The 23652-nt window shown below is 37.1% G+C and overlaps 1 protein-coding gene across 6 annotated transcripts in view; it reads left to right on the plus strand.

Annotated features, from left to right (window-relative positions):
- The window catches only part of plch1 (phospholipase C, eta 1), a 68812-nt gene that overhangs the window by 39185 nt on the left and 5975 nt on the right, over positions 1 to 23652 (plus strand). For all 6 annotated transcript variants that reach the window (XM_026191882.2, XM_026191883.2, XM_026191884.2 and 3 more), the window contains 13 exons: positions 1056 to 1259; positions 1892 to 2012; positions 6438 to 6609; positions 9702 to 9809; positions 11578 to 11736; positions 12460 to 12522; positions 16520 to 16614; positions 18116 to 18213; positions 18309 to 18488; positions 21210 to 21317; positions 21956 to 22080; positions 22292 to 22376; positions 23151 to 23297. In XM_026191882.2, the coding sequence (XP_026047667.2) occupies positions 1056 to 1259; positions 1892 to 2012; positions 6438 to 6609; positions 9702 to 9809; positions 11578 to 11736; positions 12460 to 12522; positions 16520 to 16614; positions 18116 to 18213; positions 18309 to 18488; positions 21210 to 21317; positions 21956 to 22080; positions 22292 to 22376; positions 23151 to 23297 (1665 nt within the window). The remainder of the gene's footprint in view (positions 1 to 1055; positions 1260 to 1891; positions 2013 to 6437; positions 6610 to 9701; positions 9810 to 11577; positions 11737 to 12459; positions 12523 to 16519; positions 16615 to 18115; positions 18214 to 18308; positions 18489 to 21209; positions 21318 to 21955; positions 22081 to 22291; positions 22377 to 23150; positions 23298 to 23652) is intronic.

Genomic DNA, 23652 nt, shown 5'->3' on the forward strand with positions numbered 1-23652 from the left:
ATGATGGGAACTATAAAAGGAGGACCGTGAATGGTTCTGATTTTATCTCTGAGTGTCATTTTAAGTATCATCCCATGTACTCAAAGGGTGACCTTAAAGGAGGAGAAGGCGTGAGGATGGATGAGGACAGCCAAAGTGTGAAAATTGGCAAATCAGAATGTGGGTGGTGGAAAAGAGAAAAGTCAGTGAGGCCAGAGTAGATGAGGGGTGGGAGGACAAGGGGGTAAGGCTAATCTTGTCGTCTGAGGCATGAAGTCCGCCATTGTCTGTATGTCTGGCCAACCAGATCGGTATTACCGTGTTGCAGCTCTGAATCATAGGTGTCCAAACAGAAGTCACAGGATGTACATGTTTTTCTATGGCATGAAGAAAAAGATGTGCTGTACAGTTTTTGGTCTCTTAACAACTGTGTTTCCAACAGATGTTAATATTCATGCCTCCAAGTGTGTTGTTACAATCTAAACTTAATCTCAATATCCCATGGTCAGGCACATGTGATCAATCACCAAATTTATGCTACATTTTTTTAATCTCTTTCTTATTTTAATTCCCCTCCTCAGTCTGCTTCCCCACATTAACTCTCTGCTTCTCCTTTCTTCCTTCCTTTCTTTTCCTTATTTTCGCTTGCTCTTGGTATTCCTGTCTCATTTCTTTGCATTCTCGCTGGATGAAAGGAAACTTTCTTCCTTCTTACTCCCCTTCATGCTGGACCACCCCCCCAAAAGTTAACAATGTGAAGTATATCTAACAGTGTGGCTTGAAACCACATCGCTGTGGTTTTTAGAGTTATTTGTGATCCATTTGTAGTTTTGTAGAGACTGACTTGGTGATCAAGAGATGTGGGTAGAAGTTCTGAAATAATCCCATGGATTGTTATTCAAAAAAAGAAAAAAACATTTTACTAGTTTAGGAAAAAGAAAGATATATATAAAAAGGGGGGTTAGTCTATTTCACACAAAAGCTGTAAAACATAACTGAAACTAAGGTTTCAGTATGGATGTTTATTTTTCCCCTGTAATTTCTTTTGTTAATTAAAATTCATATTTTTCTTTCAGGTTTCACAAATTTCATGCGCTGTCCAACGTGTGACATTTTCAACCCATTGCACCATGAGGTAAATCAAGACATGGACCAGCCTCTGTGTAACTACTTCATCGCCTCCTCTCATAACACCTACTTGACTGGAGATCAGCTCCTCTCCCACTCCAAGACTGACATGTATGCCTGGGTGCTGCAGTCTGGTTGCCGCTGTGTAGAAGGTAAAGATATAGCTCTATTTAAATGTGTGATCTGACCCATTGCACGGAAGACATTAAGCATGTAGGAAAAAGTGAAAAAAAGGAAGGTAAAAATGTTCAAATGGATGATAGATGACTTCCATTACACTACATCACTGGGTCTACTGCTTAATGGTTCATGCTGTAGAACAGTACCCTCATTAATGTAACTAGTAACACCTGAGCCTTTCATATTGTAACTAATCAGTATGTCTGCAGTGAAAATGTAGTACCGTAATTAGACAAAAATGTTTGGTGGCTCATAATAGTAAAAAATGATCTTGATTTCAGCATGTACTAAATTATGTTGTTTGTGTGTGTTTTTTCTCACTGCATGGATCCTTTTGGGGACAAAAGAGCTTCACCTCAACATAAAACACAATCTTACAACCTGTAATATCCCAACTGGTCATAACATTTAAAAACATGCAAAAGAGCTGTGAAATCAAAGGTTATTCAAATACATTTTCTGTTTCCCATATGGAAAGTTGAACAGTGATAACAGACTAAAAACTCACAGCAGTAGCATTGTGTTGCTGTATTTTCTTCCGAGGAGAGAACTGTATATAAATAGTTTCAGTATTTATGAATCATTGCTCCTTCTTCTCCTACAGTGGACTGTTGGGATGGTCCCGAAGGAGAGCCGATGGTCCAGCATGGCTACACTCTGACCTCAAAGATCCCATTCAAGTCTGTCATAGAGACCATCAATAAATATGCCTTCATAAATAACCAGTGAGTCAAAACTTCTCTGTGTTTATGTGTGTGTGTTTTTTAATGTGTGTGTCTGGAGGAGAGAGACAGAGTGTTTGTGAATGTTTAATGGATACTAGACACTTCCATTATCCTATTATTAGTGATGGGATTTCCGGCTCTTTTTAGAGAACCGGCTCTTTTGATTCGGCTCACTAAAAAGAGCCGACTCCTTCGGCTCCGAACCGGCTCTTCAGGTTGTTTTGTTGCTTTCACTAATTTATTATTAACAATAATATAAAATTATGCACAAAAGGAATTAGTAATGTAAAAAAAGTGGTTTTATTTATATATGTTTATATATAAATATATGCAGTGGCCCCTAGAGACAAAGCACGTACAAACTCCAAAACACATTTCTAGCATGAACTGAACTTCCAAAACAGAGCTACTAGATCACTTAAATTACACAATTGAAAGCATATGTGTACGTTTGTGTATTTATACACAAGCACTCCTATATATTCAAATAATTTAAAAAAAAAGTTCATTTACCTGTTACTACCACACACCAAATCCGGTCGTTGGTACTTGCTGGCTTGTGTAGCCACTAGGTAACAAAAGCTCAACACTGCGCCCAGCATCCTGGAGCACTTCTGTTGTCTTTTGTACGTGTTTTGAGTTTTTATGTGCTTCAGAGTTTGTACGTGTTTTGGAGTTTGTACGTGCTTTGTCTCTAGGGGCCACCGTAAATATACTTTTATTTATTCACGCCACATAAAATGTAATAAATAAATCATATAATACAAAAACCAACTATTCACATTTCAACTTTTAACTATTTAAAATTTTCAGCTTTTTCCTTTTACAAACTTAAAGTGAAACAACACAAAACACTGCAAACCACAACACAATTAAATATAAATTAAAATATGAAAACAAAAAGAACATGTATATTCTCTGTCATATAGGCCTGCACGAATAAACTTTCTGAATCCTTTATCATCCGCAACTGAAAATAGTTGTGGATGATCACTATACCTTTCTAATGTGACGTTGTTGTCCCTGGCTCTTTCGCTCTCTTTCCCTCCTGCTCTGTTCCTGTGCTACTGAGTGTAACTACCGCCCCTCCCCCCTCCCCCCAGCGTAAAGCACAAGGCTCGCATGCTGACTGAAGCAGAAACAAAGTGCGAGAGAGGGTGAGAGAAAGAAAAAAAAACCCCACGGCTCGCGATAAGGAGCCGGCTCGCGTTGTTCACGTCAAAGATCCGGCTCTAAGAGCCGTTTTGTTCGTGACCGACACATCACTACCTATTATCCCATTATTTTAGTGGGGGAGAAAACAGCTTTGAATACTAAATGGAAATTATGTTTGGCTTATTTATCCTTCAGTTTACTCACTAACATGATATAAACATAATTTCTGTTTTTCACACTGTTATAACGAAATATTGGTGATTACAATGAAGGTTTCCCCAGAAATGTTTAAATACGAAGTTGCAGAAAGTAGATAATTAGAGAACACTGTGATTCCTGGCACTGAATAGCACCTATTACCCAGCCATCTGTTTAGCAGCACTTCCTCTAGCTCCCCGAGGAGCCACGGTTTGTCTCTGTCAGGTCCAACATTACCCAAACAAAGTGTTGAATGATGCAGCTTCCTGCTGCCACATTGGCTCAATTTGACATCCAGTATTGCAGCTTCTTGTGATGGCAGCGATTGTGTTATAAAACCATTTATCTGTTTCTAATAAAGACGATATTGGAGTACCCTCAGTTTCTGTAAGTAAACAAAAAGTGTGACTACATTTGGCAGCATGTTGAAATGTTTGGTAAAGTTAATTAAAAGTTGTATGCCTGTTCTTTAACTTATTTTCAACTTAACTTTGTTCATTTTTGAGACATTGTTGGCAGAAATATACAGCTATTTTAAGTTTAAAGGGAACAGATTGACGGCATGTCCTATTCAGAGTTTGCCTGTAACTGTCTACTTTAAACCTTTAAAATTCATGATACATGTTCTATAGACCTGTTTAACTACTATGCTACCTAGCTGGATCAAATATTTGTAATAATGGGTCATTATCCGTTTGCATTGTTAAACACCGTCTGATCAGTTTTGCAGCATTTTGCGTACTCTGAGCAAAGAGTATAGCCCCTACACATCAGAACATGTCTGCCCGCCTGAGGTAGATGTATCATTTATTCAATTAGATGTTGGGATGTTGTTTTTCTTAACGATGGAAATAATACCATGATTATCCACTTACGTTTTTTCTGTGGTTTTTCTTATGGTTCTGAGCTGGTCAGTCCATTCGTTTTTCATGAATGTACTAGATTGTTTATTTGGCCACTCCTGAAGTTTTTGCTGCCCTTTGCACTTTGCATTGCATTTTTTTAACCTCTTGCACTACCATCTCTTTAGGCCCCATATTTGAAAATCCCCCCCCCCCCCCAAAAAATAATGTACATAAATGAATTATCTCCAGGATTTTCCTCTAACTGTTAAAACCACCCTGAAATTGTTTAATTTTGTTTTAGTTACTTTTTGAGCTTCTGTAAGTAATTCTTAAACAGGTAATGCCATGGCACTGGGTGATCCAGTGTTTATGTAATTGGACCTGTTTAATTCCGATTCATTTAATATTCTAAGGTTTAGTTTCTGTTTGTTGTTGTATTTTTGCTATGTTTAGTATTTTTTTTTCTCAATTCAGGGGCTGCATCCTTCTGAGGCCGCATTTGAAGGCCAATTACGTCATAGCGACGCAACGAAGGCTGTCCCAATTTGAAGGCTGCTCCAAATGTGGCCGACAGTTATTGTTCGGCTTTTTTTCAGTGTTTTATTTGTTCCTGAGTAAATCCGTTTGGCTGAGATTAAAATCATAGTTTTCACACAGCTAAATAAACATCAAACAGAAGACTGATTAAACAGAAGTGTGAGATGGTCAAGAATTTACTCCAATATCCTGTTATAGTTTACATAGCAAGGAGCAGACGGTTGAGTTTATTAAACTCCACCGAGACAGCGGTGACGCAAATCTGAAGGCTAGACCGTCCCATTTCACAGCCTCGCACTTCCGGCCTTCTTGGTCTTCAGAAGACCAGGCCCACATAGACCGCGAAGGTCAGGTCCTCGGAAGGATGCAGCCCCTGAATTGAGACACAGCTATTGTTTACATGTCCCTCTCTTCTCTCCCCATGCGGGTAGTGGTTCTTTCCATCTGTTTGTCATCCTGTCAGTGGATCAGATTATTTTATGTTTGTGACCATTTACTTGGGTACTTTGCCTTTTGTTCCTGTTAATTGTTTTCTTCTGAGTTTGGTTCTGTGTTGGTGAGTCCTTTTGGGTCCACAACTCTGCCTCTGACACACCTACAACTGCAGTTATGAAAGATAATGGATTTTTATTCATTGTTTGATTCCACTGTGGTGTACAGCAGCAAAACTGAAATAAATAAATGAATAAATAAAAGTGCCTTTATCCAGCAAGCTATGGACCTGTACTGAGTACAAATCAATAGTTTAAGCCATTAATGACCCAAGAAATAAAACAAAGATTTCATGATGATGCGCTCTAGTATAAAATAAATGTTTAGTATTGTCATGTGAAACGTGCCAATTATGAAAAAATTACTGATCCTAATTAACTTAAGTGTTTATAATAATAATGACAGCAAGAACAGACTAATAAAATCAATGTCATGTGCTTTATTGCTCTCTTTTCTCTCCTGTTGCCATTTTCACTTTCTATATTCAGTAAATTTTTTATCATCAGTGCCACCTGTTAATGAGATTAATGGGCCCGAGGCTATAATGAAAGAGAGTGAGTCTCTGCTCTCCCGCATCACATGCGCGCACACACAAACAGGCACAAGCACACATTACGCAGTTCATTGGGCTGCCTCGGTGTTTCACCTGGGAGGAGCTGCTAGATGTTTGAAATGAAATGACTCTCTCTCTGTTGTCTCTTTTTGTCTTTAGCTCTTTGGCAGAGAACTAGTGCCTGCGTCTGTGTCTGTGTGTGCGTGTGCGCGCGTGCTCATGTCCCTGTGTGTGTTGTTCATGCAAGTGTGTGTTTCAAGGATCAGAGGTGGGAGTGAAAGCGAGGCTGTGTCCCCTGAGGGAGAGCTGTCAGTCTGACAAACCTGACATTTGAGCTGTACTGCTGTGTGGCCACAAGTCATTTCACCTTTTCTAAATGAAAACACACACACACACAGCCCACTGACTCGCATACACCATGCCATGCCACAGAGGTGCAGCTGTATTTTTATGATTTACCTCCTCTTTGCTCTGTTGAATTGAGGTGAGAAATGGGAGCACAGTTTGAAATGTGATTTATGATCATGTCAGCAGATCCATCTCACTTCAGTCCATTGATTTCGTTTAAGGCACATTTTGAGAGTGTGGACAGCGTTTATGTAACTTAAAGAAAGCTGAGTATGTGTCTTGTTCTTTTTTTTAAAGGTATCCAGTGATTCTCTCCATAGAGAACCACTGTAGCATCCAGCAGCAAAAGAAGATTGCACAGTACCTGCGAGAAATCTTTGCAGACAAACTGGACATAGGAGATGTACTGAGTGGAGACTGCAAAACATTACCCAGTCCTCACAGCCTGCAAGGCAAGATACTCATCAAAGTAAGAATAAGTCTAAAGTGGTTAGACGAATGGAAGATGGACTGACAGTGCATGCTTTAAATGAATGAATGTCTTACTGAATTCAAATATGACGTGTCAGTTAGTACACTTGTGAATAAATGCAACTGCATCAGCTCTCCTCTCACTTCAGTGAACAAAGTAGTGTGCTGAGCATATGCCAATTTTACTTCATGTGCACGAGTTCAGAAGGTACTGCAAGGCCACTAACTATTTCCAATAAACAGATGAAGTGAAGGAAGAGGAGCAGGGAGTGGGAAAGGGTGTGGAAGTGGTGCAAAACTAGGTCAATGTATTAATCATAGGCAAGAAAGAGAGAAGAACGAGACGCTAGTATAAGATGAGTGAGGCTTTAAGTTTTGTTATCTGCAAACACAAAAGTCTGCAGAACTGCTGAGCTCCAGTTTAATGATTAAATTATTTTAGTTTTCGAGGCAAAATTGATTCAGAGGATCAAATCTTCTTCAGGGTGCTGGATCAAAATATAGCCTTAAAACTTTTGAAGAGAATAAATTATTTAATTGCAGCCCAACCTTGTGCCGTCTTTATGCTTTTTCTGAGATGTTGGTACAATTTTGCCTTGCACTTTATTTTTTTTGTGCTTGGATGTGTGAATATTTTTTAAAATAACCATGACAACTAATTGTAACTAGCAATGTTGAATTGAAAAATATTTTATAATACAACCTACCACATACAACGTCACAACAAATCTTTGAAATATCAAAGTTTATCATCCTTATTTATTTATTTGTATTTAGCAAATTGAAAACAAAGAAAGCCCAGTTTCTTGTAATTATTCAAGAAACTCAATATATTGCAATTTTCCTCAAATGACAGATCATAATATAAAATTTTTAATTTTTAATACATTTTTTCATGAACTTAAAATTAAGTTATCTGAGGCTTGTGACATTGCACTTTGTCCTGCTGTAAGCAGCCTGTCAGCAGATAGTAAACTGGGGTCATAAAGGGATGGACATGGCCACCAACAATAGTCGGGTAGGCTGGGTGTTGGTACTTAGGGGCCCAAAGTGTGCCAAGAAAATGTTCCTCACACCATTCTATCACCAGCAGCCTGAACCATTGATACAATGCAGCATTAATCCATGCTTTTATGATATTTACACCGATTTACATTTCTGATCCTGCCATGTGAATACTCCAAGAGAAATCTAGACCTGTCGGACTATATTATTATTATTATTTTTTTAGTCCAGTTAGGTGAGCCTGTGTAATGTTTCCTGTTCTCAGCTGACAGGAGTGTCATCTGGTGTGATTTTCTGCTGCTGTAGCCCATCTGTTTCAAGTTTGACATATCATGCATTCATCCAAAAAAGTTGTTATATGAGTTACTGGTGACTTCTTTTCCACTCATATCAATCTGGTCAGTCCCTCTGACTTAAGACATCCACAAGGCTTTTTTTTAAACCAGAAAACTGCATATTTTCTGTGTTTCAGACCATACTCTGTAAACTCTAGAAATAATTTTATTGGAAATTCCAGACCAGCCCATTTGGCACCAACCAGCAGGTCAAAGTGCACCTTTCTTCCACATTGCAATGCTTGGTTTTAGCTTTAGCAGATGTGCAAATGCCATGTGCATATACTTAAATCTATCCATGCATTACTATTGGCTGGTGAGATATTTGAAGTTGACAGATGTACATAAAAGAGTGCCTGGTTAGTGTACACAAATGTTTCCTTTAGGGTAATTTTAATAGTTTTTAATTTGGCATGTGACTGTTGTAGTTTGCATCTTAACAGCAGCCAAAGTAGGCTTCTTACCATAGTATGCTTCATGATAATTTTGTATTATGTCATTTAAACATGATTGTTTTGAAGTTTCTTTTAAGCTTGTTCACAGTACACCTCAATGTGAACAAGCAATAACAAAATATACTTACCAAATTTTTTTGAACACACAAAATCTTTTGTGTATTACTAAACTGGTGTACTTCCACAGCAATCAGATATATTCTTCAGTCGATGTAATCATATAGATAAAAGCAACAATTTAGAGTGACCTTACAATGGATGTTGCACTTGCAAGTTTATCTAAGAACATTACCATGTCTATCCTCACAAGCTTATCTGTTTAGAGCAATAGCCTCTCCCAAGATGCAGGAAAAGTGTCCAGCAAAAATGATCTAAAAATTGTGGTTGATCTAAAAAGACCTGAGACCCAAGATCCTTATCCACCAGTGCAGTAGGAGTTGCCCAGAGACCCCAAGAGAGAGTACAACAAAAGCTTTCACCATTTGTTGGATTTTTTTAAATATATATAAGAATGAGATATAGTGCAGCTTATCTGTAATGTTGAAGAAGGTCTGCATTGTTCTCTGTGAAAAGAAAACCTGGATCTGTCTTATATGGTCAGATGTCTGCAAAGTTAAAGAGCATTATTGATTTTCTATAAAGGCCCTTTGCTCCCCCATCTTTTTTGTCCCTCTGTTTGAGAGGCTTTCACCTTTCTCAATAAACCAGAGGAGCAAGAGCAGAAGAGGCCAGACAGTCACAAGACAATGAAGAAAACTGGCGTAAAGATTTTTGACAGTCACAGATAGATAGAAGGAAAGGGGATGTATTACTTGCTGAAGTGAGGGCGGTGATGTACTGCAGTAAGCATAGAGTATGCCATTGATAGTAGAAGAAGACGCTTAGAAAATTTTAACTCCCACTCACACCTCCAGAGTGGCTTACTAATGGGCTTCCACTGTGTGCTGAAAGGAGTGCTCGGAAAGCTTCTCAGAGACTCTGCAGATGACTGTTTAGAATGTATGTGATTGCACATATGTGTGTCTTTTGTTGTTTTCTGTGCTTATATCCTTTAATTTTTTCCTGCTGAATCTAGTAAAGCATCTTCAAAAATTAGGAGGATGCTCATTATCTGCCTGTATATATTCTGGAGTCAGAGATATTGAATTGTGCTGTGTTATTCTTGGACTATCTTAGAAGTCCAAGCAGAGTGGGTGTTCATGTGTATAAAAGGGATGAGCGATGCATTTAAGACATATGCATGGGTCAAATGTCTATCCTCTCATGTCTTGGTCTGTGTTTTTTTTCCCATGCAGGGAAAACGCCTGCCTGCCTATCTGTCTGCGGATGCTGAAGAAGGGGAGGTGTCCGATGATGACAGCGCTGATGAAATTGAGGACGACTTCAAGCTCAAGAGCAGTAATGTAAGAGAGAGGAATAAATCTATGAATGATGATGTGCACACACCGAAGCATGAACCCTCAAATTATCATGTCCAAATAGACAAGTTTTTTTGCATTACTTGAAACCTTCTTGCTTGTTTTCAGTTAGATCCTGTCATAATTTCTTGACTTTTTTTGTATCTATGCACTTAATATATACATCATTATGTTGGTAACAGTATTATAATATGATGATAATATGATTATGAGACTGTTATAATATGATGCAAACTGCATATTTCAGTTCCACATTAATAAGAAAAATTAAATAATGTAATATTACTCAGGTAAAACCACTGTCGATACAAGATATTACTTGGATTTCAGTTGAATTTTACTTTGGTAATTAACTTGTCATTTCCATGTTATTGCAGTCTCATTTCTACGTTGTTATCACACTGTTACCATATTATTACTGAGCTGCGTGTAGGAAATGTCTCCAGATAAGTTTCTAAGCCACACTTGTTTGTACCATGAAAATCAAATAACCAGGTCAAGTAACATTGATTAATTAGCGATGAACTTAAATTATGTCAAAACATGATGTTGATAAATTATTTATCTTAATTCAAAATGAATAACAAAAAATAATAACAAAAACAACAGCCTGTCAAAAAGCAAACAGGCAAGCAAACAAAAAACAAACAAACAGTTTGCAGTGAATTAATCCCAACCGCCACGTACAGGCACCATAAACAGAGGTTAGATAATGAGATCTAAATGGTATTGTTGTTCTAGAGGTAATGACTTCAATAATTTTTGCTTGCAAAGTTTTAATGATCGTCATTGTTGTAATGTTTTGGAATAACCGGTGCTTAATCAAGCAGGCGTAGATTCAAGTCAAAAGTAAACAGAAAAAAAAAATACTTTAAATGCACTTAGTACTCAGCCTGCTAGAAAATATGTCCAAGAATGCCATTAATGCCAGCTTATGATAACTGCTCTTTAGTTTTCCCTGAGCTATTTTCATAGCTATTCTTAATCATCATCATATTGTGATACAATAGTGCCATGGTCCTCCTTACAATGCTTAAAAGAGGACAAGACTCTTCCAGATGGTATAGTTGTGTAACCAAATATGGCATCATTATTCCACATTTAGCTGAGAGGCACGAGGCTGCAGATGCCACTTCAGATGATCATTGCCAATTTAAAACGGGAGATGGCAGGTTTCCACTGATGGGAGGTTTTGTATTGAGCTCATAAAACCAGTTTGCTTTCACAGCAGTCACAGCTGAACATTACAATAATAGTGTGGTGTAAGTTTTGTACAGTAATGATGCATCGGATTTGTAAAAAGGTGACTTGCATGGTCTTGATTACTCAGACTGTTTGTAAATATTTATTTTTATTGTCATTTTGAATGGAATGATGCACATACTGAGCTCCAGATATAATTCACTGAGAAAATTACTCATTCACATTCAGCCATTCATTCAGCAGGTGTACAGTTTTATACAAGATGGAGATGTTTATTCATTATCATTATCGCTTATACACTTCTGACCTGTGGAAAGGAAATCGATACTCCTCAGATATACACAAGATTATATGTGATTATATGCAGTTATCATCTTCTACTTCTATTTCTTGCAAATATATGGCACTCTGTATACAGGTTTGATTTATAGCAGTTTGGTGTTGCAATTTCAGGTGCTTTGCATTAGCGATAAGGTGTGCTCCTGCTTCAAAAAGGCATTACTCTACACCACACTGAAAGCGTTTTCCTTTTGTCTCTTCTTTCACCTAGGGCAATAGTCACCACCAGGTGGTGGAGTCTCACATCAGAAAGAAACTGGACTCTCTTTTAAAGGAGTCTCGGATCGGAGACAAGGAAGACACTGACAGCTTCAGCATCAGAGCTTTGCTCCGAGCCACACACCAGGGTCTTCAGAAGAATCTGCGGCAGGTAAAGTTCAAGGCGATGTGTGGGGATGAGTATGGAGGAGAGTTATACTTGTTAACAGATGAAGAGAAGAAATCAAGGGGATACAACTAGGCCATGGGATTAGTCATGGAGGGGGATGGAGAAAATAAAGAGGCAGACTAGTTACTGCACCAAACACACTAACCAAATACATGAAAACACAGAGACACACACATCTGTCTGAAGGATCTTATGTTTCCACCCACGTAATCCAAATTCATCCAAAGGCTGTCAAAACAGACTGAAAGTGATGAGAAACTAAATGTCTGCAGTGTTACTTAATATTTAATTTCCCTGCTTGCCTCTCGTGCTATTTTTAGAAGCTTCAGTTTCCTGACAGTCATTTTAATGTAGTGGGTGTTGTGCATCGGGGTTTCCTATTCATTTTATTCTACTCATGGTTGGCTGGTGATACCCTTCACCTCATTTTGTCACCACACATTTTTACTTATTTATTTCTAGGTGTTACTTACTGTACTTTTTTTTTCTTTTTTCCCACCCACTTATCAGTTGTATTGTGCTGTACTGGCTAATGCCTTTTATATGCATCTCTTGAGATTTAGGGTTTAAGTGACTCACTTGGGTGCTAATGTGACTGTTATAAGATTCACACCAAATGATTCTCATGCACAAATCTAAAAAAGTGCACGTGAACAGAAATATGAAAGCCTCTGAATGCATTTTTTTTTAAAATATATATTTTAGAGCTCCAGAGGGGTTCTGAAGAAATCCCAAAGCAGATCGTTCATCACGACACTCAAACAGAAGGTAAGAAGCATAGAAAAGGAGGTGGCTTTATGTGCTTGTTTCTTATTCTGTTTATCTGGGGTCCCAAAATGTAATTCATCTTTGTTCAGCTTCAGGTTAGGTTGTAATCAGTTATTTTACTTCTTAGAATATTAAACCACTTTCGAATGATCTTTTTTGGGAGGGGAAACTAATATTCAGCAGGATGAGATTTTGTTTTATTTGAATGGCAGACCAAACTTGCCCCAAGAAATCAATGCTGTCTTTGTGCATGAAGGAAAAATGTGCAAGCCTGCACTAAACGGCTGAAATCAATGAGTCTCTTGTCAGAACAGCCAGCCTGACTGAATTCACCCAGGGTGGTGATTTAACATGCTCCATCAGCTCAACAGCAGAGCTGCAGTTTGTTGTATTTATACTGTGTTTTTGAACCCTCAAATTATCATGTCCAAATAGACATGTTCTTTTGCATTACTTGAAACCTTCTTGCTTGTTTTCAGTTAGATCCTGTCATAATTTCTTGACTTTTTTTTGTATCTATGCACTTAATATATACATTAAACAATCTGTATCACAAATAGAAATATTGGAGTTGTCTTTCAATGAGTAAAATGAAAGGTGTTCTTGGTTGACTGATTACACTTCCAGTGTGCTTGATCATCTTATTTTCATGTTATTGTCTTTCCCTGTCACTGATGGTTTGCACTTTTTTAACAGCATGCATAATAACACAACATGCTCTTATACGATCCATAATAATGACTATTATTAACACGTTCAGACAATGTTTTGACTGACACAAATATAAAGAAAACAAAATTGTAAAGCTAAAATTGGCTGCTTTTAAGAATAGCTTTTTTTTACAATTGTTTTTCCATCAAAACACTAGTGACAATATTTAGAAATGTAAATAAATGGCATCTACTCTAACTTCCTTGAAAAATATAAAATTCAAAAAATGCATTTACTTATATTCTCAATGGAAATAATTGGAAGTCGTAGCATTTTCTTAAAAAATAACAGCTGTGGAATAATAATGGTGGTTAATAGGGTGGAAACAAGAAGGTAATAAGATGAAAATAGCAAGTTATTATCACTTGATTACCAAAATAATTTCATATTATTAAATAGGTATTATCTTGTACCAACAATATTTGCACCACCGTAATATTACCCATAATATGGAAACCAATATATGCTTATAGGCAAAACCAGTTAGCAACAGAATATCATTATGTTGGTAACAGTATTATAGCTTCAGTTTCCTGACAGTCATTTTAATGTAGTGGGTGTTGTGCATCGGGGTTTCCTATTCATTTTATTCTACTCATGGTTGGCTGGTGATACCCTTCACCTCATTTTGTCACCACACTTTTTTACTTATTTATTTCTAGGTGTTACTTACTGTACTTTTTTTTTCTTTTTTCCCACCCACTTATCAGTTGTATTGTGCTGTACTGGCTAATGTCTTTTATATGCATCTCTTGAGATTTAGGGTTTAAGTGACTCACTTGGGTGCTAATGTGACTGTTATAAGATTCACACCAAATGATTCTCATGCACAAATCTAAAAAAGTGCACGTGAGCAGAAATATGAAAGCCTCTGAATGCATTTTTTGCACGAAACAAACTAGATATAGAATGTTAACTAGTCAGATTTTACTGTAGATATTGTAACTGTCATGTATGGCTGGAGCAGTCAGGAAATGGACCCAAATGCAGACACTTGTGCACGGAAAATAAACTTAGAACGACAGCTTTTCTTCTTGCTAGAGGAACATCCTTCATAACATAAATTTACAGAAAAACAAACCAAAACCCTGAGAATAAAACTAAGAACAAAACACAGGGCAACTAAAAACATGGAGAGACTCACAGTACGTGAGGAAGTATGACATGCCAAACGGCAAAGGAAAACACAGGGCTTAAATACATGCGGGAGTAACGAGGGAATAGGAAACGGGAGGGAAACACAGCTGGGACTAAATAGATATAAAAAGACAAGGACACAGGACAAGGACTATCAAAATAAAACAGGAAACACAGGACAGTTGAGGACAGTGCAGACTTCACAAGGGGACATGGTTGACAGGGAAGACAGATCTAAACATAGATACAGAACTAAACCTAAGAACCAGGAATCCAAAAGACACAGACTTGATACTGAGGAGACACAGGGAACATGGAACACGGAGCACAGAACAGTAACCAAGAGACTAGAACCTAAGTAGCAATGAAATCAAAGACTATATAATAATACAAAATATAAAACACTGGGTCACCGACTGTGTGGATCTTCTTATATTCTCTGTGCTACGCCAAGCCTGACTGTGTTATTGCTGCGTTGTATTCACTGTATATAAGAAAAAGACCAGCTCTTCTTCTAGGCAAGAGCTAGTGTTACACAACCTTAACACTAAATTTATACCAGCTCATCAAATAATTACAATATTGCAATGCATTTTAGGAACAACCCTGAAAATGAACATAATTGTTTATGAACACTTCTTTAAAATAGTTTGGAAAAAAAGCCACACAACTTTAAAGCCTTCTTGAAGGTAGTGCTTACCTCAAAGCTGTTATGTTAGACTACATATGTTTTTATTAAGCAGAGCTTTAATTTGGTGCAACCTTGCCACACTGTTTGCTCTATTTCATCATCAGAGACAGCTCTCTAACTGATAAGCATCACTTACAAGAAGTGAAACAGAAGCAACTGCTGCTTTCTTTTAGTTGAAAGCTCCTTTTGAAGTCATTTATAGCAAATGCTAATGTAAATGACACTTTATGACACATTAAAAAAAACAAACCCCAGAATTTTTAACTCTGGCACTAGAGGAATGGTTAAGCTTAGTTTCTGACATGTTAAATTCTACATAAAGAGAACGGTCCCTGCACACACCATAAACTAGTGATGCAAAGTTTTATGAGTAATCACCTTTATCCTTCGATTAAAGATTTCCATCTTGATGAGAGTAGTCTCATCCATTGAGCACAAGAGGTCATTGAATATTTTAATGAGTATGGAAATTATGTGAATCTAAGTTACGGCCTTTAAACTCGTCATCTCCTTGAACAGTGCTTTTTACCACCATCATCGAAACATTAAATCAACAAGTATGCTTTGGAAAAAAACGGTACTTCCAGCTAACGGTAGCTTAGGAAACTCATAGAATCCATGTTTTTGTGATGGTCTATGCCACTATGTTAGTTTTTTCTTTGTCACATACCTTTGAATTATAATTGTAGATATAAAGCATACTAATATGCATATACAAATTTTAATTTTCTTTATGGTAAATTTCTCCTATAGAGTGTGGCCGACTGTAAAAAAAATCTAGTGAAACTGATTACAATGCTTCTCAGTTCTTCAGCATGATTTCAATTTACCATGCATTTAACGCAAGTTTGTGTCAGTTTTAAGAGGGTGGTGGTTTTTGAAAAGATTCCCTAAACATTTCCACATTCCTCAGTTTGGTTATTTCTCTCTTTGAATTTCTCTCTCTCTAGCCATTCGCTTCCTTTTACCTTCCTCATTTTCCTCTACTGCCCACACACATCTACTCTTCATTCTTTTATGCCTCCCTCTTTGCATTTTGTGCACCCTCCCACGTGTGTGTATATATCTGTTCACACATGGGTGCAAGTAATCTGCTGGTAGGCAGCCTTAACCCTGTAATTACTCTTAGAACAGACTAGCTAAACGCACATCAAAACTAAGAAAACAGAAAACAATTTATTCAAAAAAAGTCTCGCAGTGATTGAGTATGCTATGTATGACACATCCACTGGCATGCACAATCACACACTCAAACATACTGCAACAGCCACAGTGAAACGGACTTGCTGAAAAAACACTAGTGACAACTCGTAGGCATAAAGAACGTGTGCTGTGAGAATGTAGGTGGCTTTATGGATATTAGATATGTTTTTGTTTATACTTTTTATTTAGAGGGCAAACCTTTACAGTAGTGTAATTGTGTGTTTGTTTACATATCTCTGTCTCTTCACTATCCAGAGGCACTCCAAATCCAGGCTGACATGCCAAAGCATGGACAAGGAAGAAGATGGTCAGGAGAGGTCTGGGAGGGAGGCTGGAGGACAGTTCAACAGGTGACCTTTGAACCACTTCATCACAATACTGACAATCTCTGACAGCTGAGAGGTTGGATACTTGCTGACTGCTGGGAGCATGAAACAATCCAGGTCACTGGTAGTGCCATGCAAACACTGAAGCTTCTCCAAACAAATATTGTATGTTTGCTGGAGAAGACTTTGTTTTTGTGGAGAAAAGATTATGTAGAAAGTTTAAGGAGTCAAATCTGGAGCTACCACCAGCATCAAAGATTTTTTGGGTGACTGTATTTAACAGTCACCCTTTTCCACTTTTCTCAAATTTATCTGTAATGTTGAGCCTGCATTTTACTGACTTCCTACAAAAGCCCAATAATACCAAAGGTCTAGGATGCATGAAACTGGCGCCATAACAGAATGCATCACATAATAATAATAATAATAATAATAATAAACCATCCCACAGCTCATATGCTTATTAACTTGTAGTCAAAGATGTATATTTTATTCAAAACCATAATTATAAACTTTGATCATTTATTTAGCAAAATTGTTGATGCCACATTATTTGTCAGAAGTAAAACTCAAAATATTCAAAATACTTTTCCTGACCTTTCTCTAATTCCAGTATTGCTAGGTTTTTTGCCTTCACTTATATCATATCAATATTTTGCATATTTTTCACACCATGTTACCTGTCACTAATGAGTGGTCTTACAATTCTTGTTTTCATCTGCAGTAATAAGTGGTAATTATTACTGCTATATCATTATTGAGAAATAAATGATGCAGGATTCTAATGTTTTACTTTCATTTCTGCAGTCCCCCATCTATCCTCTCAACTCATTATGTACTAAAAATAACAGAGGAAGGGGTGTTAAAATGACATAATTCAGTGTTATTGTTGCCACTAATTTGGTCTGTATTTTATTTAGAATCTGAAAGGAATCATACCAAAGTAAATTGTAGTATTTCCATTTTCATCCTCAGTTTGAATATAGTCCACTTCTTTTTCAGTTTTATGTCCATGTTGGTCTTGTTTCCCCCCCATTTCTATTTGAGTCAACACTGGCAAAAAAAATGTGGAAATCCAGCTTTGTTTTCCTTGTTCAGCGGCTGTCTGCAACTAAGACCTTTGTCTCTCTTTGTTCTTCCAGTCTCTGTTGCATATTCATATAGGCATGTCCCAGGGAACTGTCACAATACAGATTCCCGCAAGCATGTGTCTGAGTGGCTGACTTTTTTTTAAGACTGCGGGTGCATGACAGTGTAGTTGTTTGTATGTGGGAATCTGAGTGAGTCTTCTGCACTGCATATCCTCTGGTCCCTATTAAGTTTTTTGCATTTGATGCTCTTTTCCTGTGGTTTCCAAGTTGCCTCCAGTGGACAATCTTCTATCCTGCAATGCTTTTCTCATATAAATACTTTAATGGATGGATGAATGTTCAAGTCTTAACTATCCTTTTTATTCCATCTGCCTCGATGATCTCACTTTGTCATCTCTGTCCTCTTTTTAAAATCGTTCATCTGACTGTTTCAGGTGTTTAAGAAAGAGGAAGACGATGAAACTGAGCAGAGATCTGTCAAATCTTGTGGTGTTCACCAACTCTGTTGCCTCACAGGAGTGTCTTAATGAAGGTGAAACACCAGAGCTATGACATATGCACACACAAGCAAAATGCAAGCTTCATATTAAGGGCAACTTCTTATAACAACTCCTCGTTTTTCTTCAGGTACTGCAGGTGACGTTCTGTCTTTCAGTGAGACCAGAGCACAGTCTCTGGTGAATCACAGAACAGAAGAGTTTCTGGCTTTTAACCAGAGGCAGCTGTCTCGAATTTATCCCTCGGCATATCGCATCGACTCTTCCAATTTCAACCCTCAGTTCTACTGGAATGTGGGTTGTCAGTTGGGTAAGATGACAAATTAGAGATCTTATTAGGTTCTAGAAAACTCTGAGAGCTTTAGAAAACACAGCTGTTTAAAAAATGCCATACTCCTAGTTCAACATACTGACTGGAAGGGTGTTTTGTTGATTCTTGGCTGTTTTAATCTAGAACCTAAGTATCCTTGGGCAAGACATTGGGCAAGACCAAGTTGCTCTCTGATGCATGCATTGGAGTGTGAATGTTAGATAAAAGCACTTAGGAAGAAAAAGTATAGACAAAAAGGACACATGGGTGAATCATACATGTTGTATAGAGTGCTTCGAGTACTCAAGTAAAGAAAGAAAGCAAGAAATAGTCTATTTATCTGTCATACATTAACACTGCTTAAAAAATGCATGAACACATACAAATCAGCTTATCGGTGGCCTTCGCTTGATATAATTTGAAATGTAGTTATTTGTGAAGAGATAGGAATCTTTCTTGATCTAAAACAGTTAATTTCTTTTAAGCAAAACAAAAACAGTTCCATCTAAAGAACTGTTCCTGTAATTATTTTAAATTTCTATAGTATCATATACTACCATAGAAGACAGAATTCCAATATACTCTGCAATTTCGCTTTTTTAAAGGTGTTTTTCTTAAACTGTTAAACTATTTGTCTATGCAGGCTTTCAGAACCCCATCTTTGCTTTTGAAACACTCACCATCTCTGGAACACTCTCTTTATGTGTTGTTATGTTGCTATTTCAACTGTTTTGAGTTGAAATAGCAACTCAAAACAGTTTATTATTTATTTATTTATTATATTTTATTTTATTTTATTTTATTTTAAACAGCGTAGTCAGTCATTTGTGACCCTGGCCATACATCTTTGAAACATCTTCATCAACCTTTGAAGTCATATATATATATATATATATATAGATAGATAGATAGATAGATAGATAGATAGATAGATAGATAGATAGATAGATAGATAGAGAGATAGAGAGATAGATAGATAGATATCTTTCTATCTATATGTAGATCGATATATATATTTGATGTGTTATTTTTGTACTAAATATAACTAAATATAAGGCTAGACTTACTGTACTGGGAAATTATTGCAGTTTATCTGGATTCATGTTTTGACATTATTAGTGCATAATGTGGACTTAAAAATGCAGACTTGCAGATCGGGTTAGTGAGCAAAAGGCAACATTCATTAGGGGAAGCCAACAGAGCAAATGGCATATGAAAACAGAATCCCAAAATCCAACCAGGGAAACTACTCAGGCGGATAAACAGGACAAACAGACATGTCAAAGACCTAAGGCAAACTGAGGCTTCAATACACACATGAGGTAATCAAGGAGGGTGACTGAAACATATCCATGATAGCAAGAGAGGGAATGTAAAACTAAATACTAGGCACACAAGACCAGAGATGGGCAGTAACACGTTACAAATAACGCGTTACTGTAATCTGATTACTTTTTTCAAGTAACGAGTAAAGTAAGGGATTACTATTGCAAAAACGGTAATTCGATTACCGTTACTTTCCCATAGGAACGCTGCGTTACTGCGTTACTAAAACTGTGATTTTTTAGCCAGAATGTCTCATGACAGTGACGTAAGCGAGTGCGCCGTTTGTGACAACAGCTGTGTGCAGATCAACAATGGATAATATCGAGTGCAGGAGAGAGTATGAGCGTGCAGCGTTTAAAGCGTGGAAGTACTGACCTTATTTTGAGTTTGATTCCATAAAAAGTGACAAAAACATTAGTGTCCGTTGTGCGTGGGAAGAAAACTTCTTTTTACAGTAAAAAAAACCCCTAAACAAGCACCGAGTGTGCAACGATGCAATGGGAAATTCACTCGCGGATTCTTCCACTGACTGCTGCGCACACCTGCACCAGAGCACACCTCCGCCTACCCCACTCCTGCTTTACAGGTGAAAATAGAGCAAAAGGACCGCTAGTCTTTGACTTTATTTATTTTCTGCTGTGTTTTACTTGCATCTAGTTGAAAGACTGGGTGTAAACACAAAAAATATTTTATTTTATGTGCTGGAATGTGCAGAAAATAGGTTTAAATGTTAAACTAATTTATTCAAGTCAGAGAATGGTGCATATAATTTTATTTTTGCTTGATGCATAAAGTTAAAAGATTAAAACTGATAAAACAAGTAAAAAAAAAGAGACTTTTCCATTCGATTACATTTTGTATGATGGATTATGCAGAAAAAGTAGAATTGGGCTGAAAGATCTATCGCTTTATCACCTATTCAGGTTGTAAATTGTGCTTGTAAAAAGTAACTAAGTAACTAAGTAATTAATTACTTTTGAAAATAAGTAATCAGTAAAGTAACAGGATTACTTTTTCGGGGAAGTAATCAGTAATTAGTTGCTGATTACTTTTTCAAGTAACTTGACCAACACTGCACAAGACCAAGGCTACCAAAATAAAGCAAGAAATACCCCCCCCCCCCCCAAAAAAAAAAAAAAAAAAAACAGTGACAGTGACACAGAAGGGAAGGCCAAACATAAAAAAGCCTACACAAAATTAATCCCCACTGAAACCAAGAATTCATATTACAGATAATGATCAAGAATTAACTAACTAACTAACTAACTAAGAACCCACTGGAGCATTAAATAATAATAAAAAAATGTTAAAGATGAAAATCAATTAACATGATATGTTTATTAGATTAATAATAATAATAATAATAACTATTATTATTATTATTATTTCTTTTAGTTGCACTCAACTATCAGACAGAGGGGAGGATGATGCAGCTGAACAGAGCCAAGTTTATGGTGAATGGAGGTATTGGATATGTCCTCAAGCCTCCTCCAATGTGTAAAGGTACAGCAACAAACTCACTGCAAACTCACAAATAGGTCAGCGTTTATAAAAGATTATTTGTGAATAGCATTAACTGATAATTAAATCAGTACCTATTTGTTTTTCCCAGGATTATAGTACATTATACATTACATTGTACATTATAGTTGGAATGGAAACATGCTGGAACATGTTAAGTCAGTGTTCATTGAAGAAAGCATAATAAGAATTTAACTGTAAGAGATATTAACTAAAATTATAGTTTCAGTGCATGTTTTGCTAGAGCAATCAGAGGAAGAACTTTCTGATCATGTTACATAATTCAGCATAATGTTTGGGAACTCTGCTGTGTTTTTAACATGCTGTAAGTTTGAGATATCCTTCTCTTCACCCACCTCAGTTCATTAGAGAGATTTCATTTTACAGTACAGCGTTGTTTGCTTTATAATTATCTATCCAACTGGGATGCATGACACGAGAGAGGCACTGATGAATTTTTTAGCAGGCTTGCTTCAGATGTAGTTTGCAGTTCTAGTCTGTACAATTTCTTTACGGTTTACTAAATGTGTGCAGCATGAAAGCAAGTCATGGATGTTTTTTTTGTATTTACTGCTGGAATTAATCAAAGTTGGTGCGCTGCTGTCTGTTATTCCCTCTAGGCACCTTCAACCCATTCTGTGATGATCCCCTTCCAGCTTATCCCAAGAAGCAGCTCATTCTCAAGATCATTAGCGGACAGCAGTTGCCCAAACCGCCAGATTCCATGCTGGGGGACCGTGGAGAGGTAAAAACATACCAAAACACATCCCCTGTTTCCACATTCTCCATCTGTCATCTCTTCTCTCCCTCTCTGTCTCTCTCTTGTTCTTACACGCTATTGCACACATTTGGACAATTATTTGACTGTTTAGATCTTCCAGTTGCTCTCTTTCTTAATATAGCCAGGGTCATAAAATGAAATACAATTCATTTCATTGCTTTTTCTCCTCCATCAGATTATTGATCCTTTTGTTGAAGTGGAAATAATCGGTTTGCCAGTTGACTGCTGCAAGGAACAGACCCGAGTTGTTGATGATAATGGTTAGACACACACACAGACCAAAAATTGCACATTTCTACACTGACCTAACCTGAACTATATACAACGAGTATAAATTATGTAATATAATATTTTCTCATAACTGTTTTACATGCTTTTGTGTAAAAAGGATGAATGTGGAATATTTGTGTATGTGTGAGTTTTGTTTGCTTATATTTTGTGTTTTACAGTGTTCATACTATAGAATAAAATGCAAGTATGGCATGCAAAAAAAGCAGATAAAGTCACAGGTCTTTTCACCTCTATCATATTCTGGTAATGGCATTGTTGTAAAAAACAGAGCAAACCAATGAAACAATGCCACAGATATTGCATTTTACTCTGGGCTGTGAAGCACAGCCTGGATAAAAAATCAGATTAATTAATTAATGAAACAATGGAAGCAAAAAGGCGTGATCTTCGGGTGTCACCCCAAACGTGACTCCACAGATGAGAGCACTCTGCATGGGCAGGGAGAATGCCTCCTCTGGGAAAGGTTATGAAGCCCGGGAGCTCAACAGTATTATATGATCAGTGTGAGATCCTACCTTTTATCGACGGAAGTCTTGCAGTGTGTGGGTGTGTGCTTTAACGGCATACTAATGAAATGGATAATAATAATTAAATTAAGCTTACTGTATATATATATATATATATACACACACACACACACACACACACACACACACACACACACACACACACACACACACACACATATATATATATACACGTATATATGTATATATGTATATATATATATGTTCTTTCTTCAGGTTTTAACCCAGTATGGGAGGAGACTCTGACCTTTACACTTCACATGGCTGAGGTGGCATTGGTGCGTTTCCTTGTCTGGGACCATGACCCGATTGGAAGGGACTTTATTGGTCAACGGACTGTTGCTTTCACCAGCCTGATGCCTGGTTTGTGAAGACTCTGTTTTACATATTGTACTTACTGTGCATGAATGACATAAACATAAGTGAGGACAAGGTTGTTACTTATGGCTAGAATCAATATAGTACTAGGATAATTTTCCCTTTGTGGATTAGATGGTGCTATTGCTAAGGGATATATCATCTCCTGGTTGTATTAGGTAAACCATGATTTCATGTAACTATATAGTGAAAAAAAAGTTATTTGTCAGGTTATCTTTTTACTCTTTTCTTTTCTTTTTTATCTTTCCTTTCCTTTTCTTTTCTTTTCTAAATTTGGATCCATTTGAATTTCTTTTGAAATCCTGAAGATCACCCTGCATCATTTGATAACATCTGTTAT

Source organism: Astatotilapia calliptera, chromosome 14, assembly GCF_964374335.1.
Source record: "Astatotilapia calliptera chromosome 14, fAstCal68.1, whole genome shotgun sequence".
NCBI lineage: Eukaryota > Metazoa > Chordata > Actinopteri > Cichliformes > Cichlidae > Astatotilapia > Astatotilapia calliptera.